This window comes from Otolemur garnettii, unplaced genomic scaffold, assembly GCF_000181295.1.
Source record: "Otolemur garnettii isolate 467f Iridium unplaced genomic scaffold, OtoGar3 scaffold00064, whole genome shotgun sequence".
In the NCBI taxonomy this organism is placed as follows: Eukaryota; Metazoa; Chordata; class Mammalia; order Primates; family Galagidae; genus Otolemur; species Otolemur garnettii.
The window spans coordinates 1598460-1610642 of record NW_003852459.1 but is presented as its reverse complement, the minus strand read 5'-3'; the positions used below and the strand labels follow the sequence as shown (position 1 = coordinate 1610642).

Below are 12183 nucleotides of genomic sequence, written 5' to 3'. Positions count from 1 at the left end.
AGGCACTGTGCCCAAATGGAGCTGTTGACAGCCTCCCAAGAGCGGTTCCCAGTGTGAATTAAGCAAGGTGCACTTTGAGGAAAGATTCGTTTTTCTCTCCTTTCTTTCCCTTTTTATTTATTTATATTTTTTGCTTCCCTTTACTATTATGTTCTGCACTTTATAAGGCCCATTTCTGATAAGGGAATAGAAAAACATAATAATTCTTAAATGACCAAATGAAATACAGCAAAACAAAGTTCACAAAAAGTGAAACGTCATTAATCAAATAGTCTCTTGTTGACTATTATAGGATTATGGAGAAAGTATACTGTATATAAAAGGATCAAAAATCTTTTTCTGTTTGAAAATCATGAAATGCTAAGACCTACAGGTAAATAAACTTAAAAAATAGAATTTGGATGTAAAGTAGTAAATTATTAACTATAAAGGGGATAAGATGTTTGAAAGGGTCACAAATAGGTTTCCATTAACAATAGCTCTAATAAAATTAAATAAATGAATAAAAGTTGAACAAGCCTCCTTCAAGTTCTCTTTCGGTCTTCTGATTCTATATGAATTGTCACATAATAGAACCCCCAGAATTTAATAGATTATCATTGAGAATATTTCTGAGTGTTTCTGAATTTGATATCAAGCTCTAGATTAAATTATGATGTGCTGATTGACTAAATGATGTTCCAACCCTCAAGATATTTAAATAAATTTCATTACTTCTTTTTTTTTCAGAATTTAATTCTAATGGAACATTTCTCTGTGACTATAAAGATATTTTCTAAGATGGACACTATACTAATTTTAATGAGTGGTCTCAGTAATGGTCTTTATATGTCTTACCAATGGTTTTGGACAAAATGGTTCCCACAAGATCCTAGAAAGTCAGTCCTTTAGCACAGAAAGAGTATTTGACTTAAATTGTATGCTCTGTTCACGCAAGACTGTATCTGCTATCCTCATTAAATATGCATGGTGCCAAATACAGCGTCTGTTTTATAATATTTGTGAGTGATTTGATTCATACTCTTTGAGCTGCCACTCCTAGAAGGTAGAGAAAACCTAAAGGAATATCAACAAAGCTCACTGGGACTACAAAAGGCAGAAAAGAGTCATGAAACTGTATTCAAGAGTTATTTCTGATATTAATAAAATGTGTGACTTCAGACTTGTTACCTTTCCTTTCTTTAAAATTTTTTTCATTTGTAAAAAGTGGTAAATTTGAATAGATTATTTGAATGTTAGTTGCAGTTCCAGGAACCTAAAGATTTCTTTTTTAACATTTTTTTTTTTTGAAACAGAGTTTTACTCTGTCACCCTGGGTAGAATGCTATGACATCATTATAGCTCACAGCAACCTCAAACTCAGGCTCAAGCAATTCTCTTGCCTCAGCCTACTGAGTATCTGGCACTATAGGCGCCTGTCTTGATGGCTGGCTAGTTTTTCTATTTTTAGTAGAGATAGGGTCTCACTCTTACTCAGGCTAGTCTTAACCCCTAAATTCAAGTGATCCAGCCACCTCAAGCCTCTGAGATTACAGGCATGAGCCACCAGCCACCAGGCCCACCCAGCTGAATATTTCTATTTCTTAATTATAAAGGAGCACCCAGATGATGATCAGAAGATCAGGTATCAATATTAACAGGTAGAAAAATACCTCAAGTTCATACTTAAAGTGTATCCTGACAACCAGGCCACTGATAACCAACTCTGTACATGATCCACTGTCTATTCAGGCAGTTGGAGAAGGCAACGTGGAGTTTATTGACCACAAGTACATCAGGATCTAAAAACAACAAAGCACCATGCCTTATAATCAGCAACTGACTTGAAACTCAAGAGCTTTTCCCATATGATTAGAGTGACAAGGATTTAGTGAGTTTTTGACATTTTTGTATTACCTACACATGGATTGCAATATTACTGATTGTGCCTTCTGATGACATATCCAAAAAGCAAAATAGAATTTGTATCTTGAGGCTATATTATTATAATGGAAGTCCTTCCTTTAAAAAACTAAACTAAATAGGTTATTATCTTTAATCTTTCAACTTGTCTTCTGACTTCGCCTAAATCAGAAGACTCCTTTCCTTCCTTCTTTCAAAAGTGTATCAAACAAGAGTCAGTAAAAACTAAAACAATCAAATTAGTACGAGAAAGCTTATATTATTTGTCTTTTGAAAGTTATAATTGTCTCTCAGTTGTACATTCCACTGTAAGTGTGTCTGAAGACATACACAAAGGGCAGTAAAGAGAAGCTGAGACTGTAAAGAGAAGACCACCTTGAGTTTTTGGAAAAGATTTTTACTTTCCAGATTTAATCAAATCATTGCATCACTCTTCATTTTCTTTCCAGTTTGTACATAGCTTCTAACAATTGGTAAATGGTAGGAATTAAACTTGCGCCAGAATCTTACTTATCTGGATCAAATCCCCATATTCCCGTTGACCCAGAGCACACTATTGAAGAAAAGCAGTCAAAATGTGCATTGAAGTGCCATAGTTTGAGAAAGAACTTGAATGTAAAGCTGTTTCTTAAGGTTTGTCTGTGGTAAGTGTTTCAATTTTAAAGAACTGATAATGTTTCTTTAATAATTCTCTCTCCCCGTTTCTCTCTCTCTCTCTTCCTTTTCCTTCTTGTCTTGTGTCTGCTGCTGCCTGGCAACTTTTCTGTCTGGAACCCAGCAGCCCTTGCAACGAACGATAGCCACAGAAATCCCTGGCAACCTAACATTCAGGCCAACTCTCCTTCAGACACATCTCTTCCCTGAGACAGACTGTCAGCTCCAGTTTGTTAGACACATATCCTCTTTCCAACTTACAACTTTCAGGTGTGCTGCCCAAGAATTGTTACTATCAGTGGTGAGAAACTCAACAGCACCAAAAATAATCAAGTTAGCAGAAATGAAAATCTGATGTTTGATCACATGTATACAAAGCCTGGCTCTAATGGAGAAGTATAAGATTACCACTGACTGATAATTAATATTTGTGTGTTGTTTTAGAACAGAAAGAAACAATGATTGGTTCTACTTTGTTTAATTTATCTCAATGAGAGATTTCGTAATATTCTATAGTCTGATGAATTAATTTATTTAACTTGTCAGTGTTAATAACTTTGATTGGAATGAAGACATTATAATGGGCCATAGTTACAAACAAAATTTGAACAGTAGCTCTACCTCTTTTCGCTTCACTGATAACATACTTTATTAATTTCCTTTTTCGTGAAAGCATATATTATGGGGAAAAAAAGTATTTCATGGAAAATTACATTTGTGCTTTCTATTTTATTTGCAATCCATTAAAATTGATGGTTATTCAAAACTTGGGAATAAATTATTTAATTTTAAAGCTCATATTTGGTCTATTCTTTAATCAATTTAATTATTGCTCATAAATAATGAGCAATCTTCTTTGATATACTGGTCATTTTCAATAGATATTTGGAAGAAGAACCATGAGTGATTTGATGTGGGACAGTTTCATCCCATTTCATTTCAACCCTGGCTTTATTTCCATTTTGGAACAAATATGTCAACATATCCATTGTACAATCCATTTGATCGGTTTATCACATAGAATGCTTTGCAATATAAGTCAGTGTCCTTTTATAAATACTTATCTTAAAAATTCCTCTTGACAAGCATTTAAATTCAAGTCATGTGCTCACTTGAGCACTAGCACATACCTATGCCTCCGTACTTCTGCCAATCTGCTGTAGTTTTTTTACCATTTAGGTTCTTATTAATCACTTTTCTTTGCATTCTTAAAATAAAGTTACAATTTCCATTTTATAGGTAGTACTGCACTAAGACTGGTTCATAGTAAACACTAAATGTAACAAGTCACATCCACTGGTACTCTAGCCTATGCCTCAGTAACCAAACTTCCACATTTACTCTCATTCTTTCTTAGCGCTATTTTGAGTCATGTATCATTCATGATTGGTGATTTAAATGATGATTTTTAAGAAAGAATTCTATTTTACTTTTTTATGCTGGTCACAAAGTACAGACAATACATTCTTGATTTTCTTTCATTCAAGAAAACCAAAAACGTCAACCAGAAGATTGTATGGATTTTACCCTGCCTAATTGACTTAATAGGCTGATTATTGGGAGGCACTATGCATTTAAAATGCAATATATTTAGCATGGAGAATATTCTGGACATTTACTTCTCGCATTATTGTTCCTAGCTTTTCCCTTTTCCATGCTGGATATAGAATCTAGAGCTGCTACACATATTACAGAAGTAGATGAATCATTTTAACTTAACATTTAAGTCTTTGGTGGGTCATGCTTTTCCAGAATGCTTTCCTCCACCTGGAAATTTTTGAAGTGGACGGCAACTGGTTGTAATGTTATAGAAGAGGAAGAATCTGGATGTCCTTAGCATGCTTATGAACACTCCTGATTTTCTTGCCAGGGCTTAAGTGGATACAAATTTCCTAATAGTTGACCTCTTGGTTGACTGAATGGGGTAATGTAAGACAGACACTTAACTTCTTTTGTTCCAATGAATAAGTATTTCATACAATTCAGAGATCTATGGACCTTTGAGAAAGAAACGTTTATTACTTTGCACATCATTCAAAATTATCTTCTCTTTCTTATTCACATGCCTTAAATTTTGCCACTCCTTCCCAAGTTTGTAGATTTTTTGCTATGAACTAAAATAGGGGGAAAGTACTTCTCTTTTTGTCTTATGTGTTGCATTTTATTGTGAAACAATAAAAATATTTAGGGGAAATTATATATGTGAACAACTTTACAAGAAAAAAATATGCACTTTTAAACGGAAGGGTCAGATTTTAGACACGAAATCATTCTATTTACAAAGGAAAGTAACTTTAAAATATGAAAATGACAGATAAGACATATTTATAAGCACACACTATGAAAAGGTGAACACCAGGGATCCTTGACAATAGTCTCTGTCACCTCTTTGATCCAGTCTAATTTTAATGGCTTCAGAGATGGTTCTGGATCATTTTATTCTCATGAGTAGCTGGTTCCCAGAGTTGGCATTCATCTGTCGGTCTCACCAGGAAACTGAATAGTGTACAAGCCATCGTGTTTTTGCTCTGCCATCGTCCTGTTGCTTCGTTTTGTTCCTTTCTCATAGTCTCCCCTTCCACTCATCCCCGGTTTTAAAATAGTAACTACAAAACATTTTCAACTTTTATGCTTAGAAAAAGAGTTATTGATGTTACTGGGAAGAAAATAAGTCTTCCGCTTTTAAGATTTCTGGTTTTTAAACCCACATGCATTTTTGAATGGCAAACTAAAATTTTGGTTACGTGGATGACGGTGTTAAAAATTTAAGTGATCATACTAGCTAGTTTTGCTTTGTTTTGTTTTAAAGCCATTGATTTATTTTGAGCCCCTGATGGCCTGGGAAAGTTCTTAAATCACCACTATGTTATGTAGAAAAGGGCAACAAAACAAAAACAACAGCAAGCCCTTAAAACCTGTGTAGAATGGCTCCCCATACCTTTTTAGAGAGGAACTCACTGCAAAACCTGCCAATTTCTTTTTTTATTGTTCCTTGCTTAGGGACCTCAATAGCTTTTTGATTAACCCTCCCTTCTTAAGCAACAGTAAATGACTTTTGAGATTGTTTGGGGGTTTGTTGTTGCTGTTTGTTTCTGCTGAGTCACTAAATTTTTCATCTTTGTCCCCAGGTGCTGCTCAGCATAAAAGTTAAAAGTGCCAATCAGAACGCCTTGGGAGTCTGTGTCGGGAGGAGGAAACCATTTCCCCAAAGCGAGCTCAGCTTCTCGTCTTGTCCTTCCTCCCTGAGAAGGAAGCTTCCAGGGGAAGGGATCAAACCCTCTTTGCTAGAGAAGCAGCCCAGGGCTCTAGCTGCTAATTCGAAGTGGCTGTTAAATGCGGAGCGTTCTGAGTGCCTGGCTGGCTCAGCCCAATGAGGAGTCTCCCCTTTCTCTGAAGACCCAAATCCCTACAGAACCAGCTTGGAGTTACTTTCCCTTCAAGGAGACCGAAATAATCGTGATCTGTGGCGCTCTCAGTTTGCGGTGGTATTTTCCTGTTGTGTTAAGTGCCTCTTACTGAGTAATATATGTGATTTATGTGGAGGACCGAGGGGCGTGCGGCGGATCCGGTGATTAATCAGTGCATCCCCTCCGCTGGCATCGCTCACTGCCCCTCTTGCGTGATGTAAGATCAGACGTCCCCTGCATTGAAAAGTCAGAGCCGCGGCGGCTGCCGGCGCTCGCACTCTGCGCTCTCTCTCCGCGCGCGCGCAGCCCGCCACCTTCCACCGCCTGCTCCGGGCGGGCAGGAGAAGGCGCGCTGGCTGGACTCCGCCAGCTGAAGAATTTCCAGTGACATTTGTAAATGACGCTGCCGGATCCCGGGCTCCGAGCCGCCGCCGCCGCCGCCGCCGCCGGGCCGAGGGTGCCGCCGAGCCGTCTCCAGCGCAGGCTTCCTGCCCGGGCCGCCACGATGTCCGAGTTTCTCCTCGCCTTACTCACGCTCTCGGGATTATTGCCTGTCGCCAAGGTGCTGACCGTGGGCGCTGACCGAGGTAAGGAGAACACCTGCCCCGTCCCCCCTTCCCTCCTCGGCTTTCCGGCTGGGCGATGCTTGCAGATAAGTGAGTGTGAAACTTAAGTCCTGGCGGCCCCGCTCGCCGGACCGGTTGGCCACCGTGCCGTGGCCTCTCGGGGGTGAGAGGTGAGGCGGCGGGTTTCTGACCCGGGCGCCAGAGTCCTCCGCATCCCTACTGCCTTTTCCGGCGCTAACGGTCCGGATTTGGTCCCCTCCGGGAGCCTTGGACTTGACTGCGCGCTTCTGCCCGCGCATCCCAAGCGCTGCAGATGTTGGCATCAGAATTCGCATTTCCAGGAGACTTCCCTCCGCGTTGACTTAACTGCGAGCTTTGGCGAGCTCTGGGTTCTCTGCCTTAAGCGTGTCCGCCCTCAACTTAGCTCCCAGGTTAACTTCCTTGTCTGCTGAATTCCCGGTCTACCGAGAGGGGAAGGCGCCCACTCGAGCCTCTTTCCTTTCTCTAGCCCTTTCCTGGGGCAGGTTTGGGGGAGATTCCTGTCCCCAGCAAGAGAAGGGCGCTTCCGGGCACACGCTCCTGCTTGAACTTGGCTTTCTTGATTTTGAACGTCTGTGACACAGCCCCATAGTACCTTGAAAGGCTAACCCACTACTGGAGGGTCTGGCTCCAGCCTGGCGCTTAATTTTTGCTTTTTCTCCAAGTAGCTGATGAATTGTAGAAGTTTGGAGGGAAATAGGGGTGGAAACAGAAGAGAGAGGAGGTAGGAATTAAAATAAACTAGGATTCTATTAACTTTTAATATAGAAAGCCAGAAATCCCTGTGCAAGTTTAATAATCTTGGACAACAGATGAACTGATGAAAAGGGGGGGGGGAGATAGTAGCTGCAAAGTTGGTTCTATAGGTGGATTTGGAAGGGTTAACTGCTTAAGTAAAATCACAAGTATCACAGATCAGATTTTTTTTTTTTAGTCGTAGCATAAGCTCATATTGATGAGTACAGTTCTGATTTTTAGATTAAATAGGAAAAAATGAGAAGAAAGAGAGAGAGAGAGAGAGAGACAGACAGACAGACAGACCGAGATCCCAATGCCAGGCAAATAGGCAAAATGTCGCACTGGGAATTTAGTGACTGTGTTTATATGCAGTGAATTAGGAATTGACCGAAATTTTTTTGCTTTTCATTATAAGGAAGAACTAGAGAATGAATTGCAGTATTTCTATTAAACCTGCTGTTGGCAACCAGATTCTGGTCTGTATAGCCTACCCACACATGCCATTTCCTTTACCAACAGTGGAACTAATAGGAGTTCCTTTAGAAAATCTGACATTTCGTGGTGATAATCTTTTAAACATATCATTGCCATCTAACAATGCAGCTTCTAAACTTGCTTAACTTTCCTTGAAGTTGGGGTGGAATAGTTGAAAATTAAACTGATGAAATGGAAGCACATAGCTCTCTGTGAAAAGAGGATGTTCTCTGATCTGGAACAATCAGCTCTCAACCTTTCTTTGGAAGAATGTTTGAAGTTGTACCAGAACAGATGAACAGAGTGAAGCTTTTCAGCCCAGTATGCTAGCAAAATATAATGGCCTGGCAGACTACTGACTGCTATTGGGCTCCTTCTGATGGAGCCTCCAATCTCCAGAAATTTGACCTCATGTAGAGCTAAGTCCTCAGTGCCTTTGTGCATGTTTACGGGAGATAGAGCTGTTGCTATCGTGATCGGAATAAATATATACCACAGATTTTATATGCAATTTAAAAAAACTACTGACCCACAACTTTCTTCTGCAATAAAAAAATAAAATAACTGAGAGATTATACTTGGTGATATTCAGTGCTGGAAGAGAGAGAGTAACATCTGAAATATAAACAGAACACATTGAAAATGATTGTTACTTTCTCCTAAAATGCAATAGTGTGAGATTGTGTCACCACGGATACTGTAATATCACATGGAAAAATAGTAAAAATAATTGTAGATGAACTACATCACTAATATATATTAAACATATACATAAAACTGTTAGAAAAGAACTAGAATTGTCACTGTTCGTTATCAAAAGTGAAAAGGGTAGGTAAGCCTTATTTGGAAAAAGGAAGAAATAAAAGGAGAAATCTTGTTTGAAAGTTAAAAAAGAAAGTGCTACTGCATTATGACAAACTTCCCTCACTGAAGTGCTGAAACAGAAAATATGGGAATAGAAACTCGAGAAGGAGGTTAATGAGATGTAACTTTCTGCACAGGCTGTGTCAGTTGTCCTTGAAGAATAGAAAAAGCATGTGAGTAACCCAGGTGTGTTTTGCAGTATCCAAAACCGAGAAATCCCTTTTAGATTCTCCAGCTACTTACGGGGTAATGTGTAGCTGTTTAAACTGTAAGAACTAGATAAGAAATGTTTGTCTTATCTTCTACCTGTGTTGTTTTTCCCTTTGTAAGTTTGTGAGTCTAAGCGCACACATTTTATTCAGTAGAAGAATACTTGAAAACAACATGTCAATCCATACACATTCACTTGTCTTTTAATAGTATATTGTTTATTTTCTGTGCTTCCATTGATTTTATACAGAACTAAACTAATGTATGTGTCAGTTCTTATTAGATTCGTCACATCTTAAAAAGGAAACATCTTTGTAGCTCTTAACAGCCAAAAGTGGAGAATAAATCAGATTCACTTAGAATCAACCAATTTGTCATATAACAATGTCATATCATATCAAAGTATTGCTTGATAAGGATTAAGACTTAAAAGGAAGTATATTTTAAATTGTCAAATTTTCTGAAAAGAAAAGGGATTGAGAGACCTAAAGCTAGTCTGTTTTAAATTCTTGAGTCTGATCAGATGTGGAGACATATTTCCAAATAATTAAAGTTCATGCAGTTATAGTCATTTGAATGCGACTGTATCATCTAAAAATGGCAATCACGTGTACGTCACAATTTTAATCTTCTTCCCCTCAAGGAAGACTGAACTGCAAGTCATGTCTCTTCCTACTCCATCAATATCATTAAAGTTTTGTTTTGAAGAAGTGTCTGAGCTTTGATTGTATTCATTCCCTCCCTCACTCTTCTTCCCCTTGGTCCTCTCAAGCTCAAATTGATACTGGGTAAGAAGGCAACAATGAACCAGTTTAAGAAATTGAGTGTGCTAAATAATGATAACGTATGTGGATCCCAGAAAACAGAAATAGGGAGAGAAAAGAAATGGGGAGAGAGTGAAAGATACATTTAGGAAAATGTTGAATCCAAATCAGTATTTCCTGAAGAAGAGACTAAAGTATCTTTAGACAAAATAATTTTTTAAAGTAAATATTTTATCTTTCATTTCAAATTAAATACCATATAAAAATATTTACAGTCTAAAAATAAGTTGAGACAACTTCCATCAGCGTGAGTCTGGATATGATTAAACTTCTAAGAATGGAGAGCTATATGAAAATATTGCAGAAAAAAAATTAATCATTAAGTATGCTGGAATGATCAAGGTGGAAGTGGTTTTTTAAAAATTTGAGTGAATATGAAGAAAACCTTCTTAGAAAGGATGGTGAATGAGTGAAAATATCACTCATGTATTCTTAGGAATGAGGTGACACTTTCTAAATGCTACTTGTCATTCGAGGTGGAGCTATGCAGAGATTTTTCGTTTGCAAATGTACTGGATCTAGGACTTTAGTTTCTTGCTGGTCGCCTTGTCAATTTCTTTTCAGAGCCTAGGGCATAGCATAAACATAAGCTCTGTCTAAAGTCACCTGAACTGAATAGGACTTGGTCTTCTATGAGGATTACAATTCGGAGGGATGTCTAAATTTTCTCTCCAGTCTTTATGTTCATATGATGCTGGTTTGTCATATTTCTGAAGTTAATTATTATATTTTACTATGAAATATAACAACACCTCACCCCCAGCCCCCAACTCCTTCCTGGTTATCAGGATTCTGTATTAAAAAGTACAAATCAAATATACTGATAGATTTTTCTGTCTTCTGTGGCTGTCTGTCAAAACAATTCTTGTACAAAGGAAATACTTGTCTTTGTTCCAGATAGATGTATTCAAAGAAAGTAAAATTAATGCCAAAAGTTAAACATGCCTATAAAAGCATGATGTCATTAGCCAAGTGGAAACCACTTATACAATTCCCTCTCTCTCTCTCTCTATATATATATATATATCTATGTGTGTGTGTGTATACTTATATATACATGTGCATATTATATGTATCATATATGTTAGTATATATATATGTATATGTATACACATACACACACTACACACACTCACACACATACATATAGCAGTTTTGGTAAACACACCTAAAAAAGGTCAGAGAGGTACTAATACACTCTCATCTTTTTTATTAATAAAATTTATATTTTCATAATGTCAGATAAAGTATGTCTATTTTTGTCATTATTGTCTTCTTCAAAAATAAAAAAAAGTGAAATGAAAAAGTTTTATGTTATTTTTCAATCCCCACACCCAATATTAAAGAATTTCCTTATAAGAAGTATTTTGTTTTAACAGAATCTAAGTGGAGGAACTAAATTTCAAAATGCATTTGCCTTTAAAATGACTATGATAATGAGATACCAGTGCTCTTAATTTGAAACAATGTGATCAGCATTAAAGGTTTGAATACTCTTAGGAGTTAACCAGAATAGGTAGTTTTAAAACTTTTATTGGGAGGGGATGGGGAGTCAAGGGGTGTGCTACAGCTTTTGGGGGGTGGGACACAAACATAAGTGGAACCTTAGCTAACAAAAGCAATCAATGTAACCAGGTTCTGTGGGTACCCGCAATGAATCCCCAACAGTAAAAGAAAAATATAATAAACATTTATTGATCACTTAATGTTAAAAAAACTTTTATTGAATTTCGAAGAAATCTTGTTGCACAAGGAAAGAAAATAGGAAGGTTTTTGTTTTTGTTTGGGCTCAGAGATAGGAAGACAGAGATTAATCTAACTGTCCAAACAAATCTCTTCTGTGGAATTTCTATACATTTTCATATGGATTAATATTCGCAAATATAATCTGCATACCAAATGATTGACTAGAAGTATAGGAAGGGTCTGTAACACAGCAAAATCACAATCTAACAGTTTATGTAGGCCTCAGGCACTTTCTCCAGTTGAATTTTAGGAGATATTTAAAACTTCTTAGTTCTTGAAAAAAAATTCTGTTACTTAAACACTAAATAATACAAAGATGTAAATATCTCTAAAATTCATTTGAGGTTTTTAAATGTTTTATTTGACTAATTCCCCAGCGTGTCCTATTTGCACCCCATAGCATGTCTTCACCTTACCTGAATTTGAAAAGTATCATGCTTACAATAATAATGAACCATGGTCCCGGCTCCTCTGTGCTCTATCATTTGAATAACATGACACTCTCACCCAGTTCATCTGAGCCTTCTAGTTTAGAGAAAGAGGTGAGAAGTCTTCCCAAGAGACTGCCATACATCAGAACAAGTAACTTAACCTTCACAACATAGATATTATTTTCTATTATGAGTTTTTCTTCCATAAACTGCCTTCACAATTTTAGAACTATGCTATATTTCCTTCATAAATGATTTCATGGCCTCCCTTTCCCCCTGGCATAACTACAAGGCTAAGTTAGAAAATATGTATTATTTACTGCTCTGT

General features: G+C 37.4%; 1 protein-coding gene across 1 annotated transcript in view; it reads left to right on the top strand.

Annotated features, from left to right (window-relative positions):
- Positions 1-6468: 6468 nt before the first annotated feature.
- Positions 6469-12183, top strand: part of LOC100949794 (low-density lipoprotein receptor-related protein 1B-like) — a gene marked incomplete at its 3' end in the record, with an annotated part of 1553965 nt that continues 1548250 nt past the window's right edge. The window contains exon 1 of the mRNA XM_003793025.1: positions 6469-6550. Within this exon, the coding sequence (XP_003793073.1) occupies positions 6469-6550 (82 nt within the window). The remainder of the gene's footprint in view (positions 6551-12183) is intronic.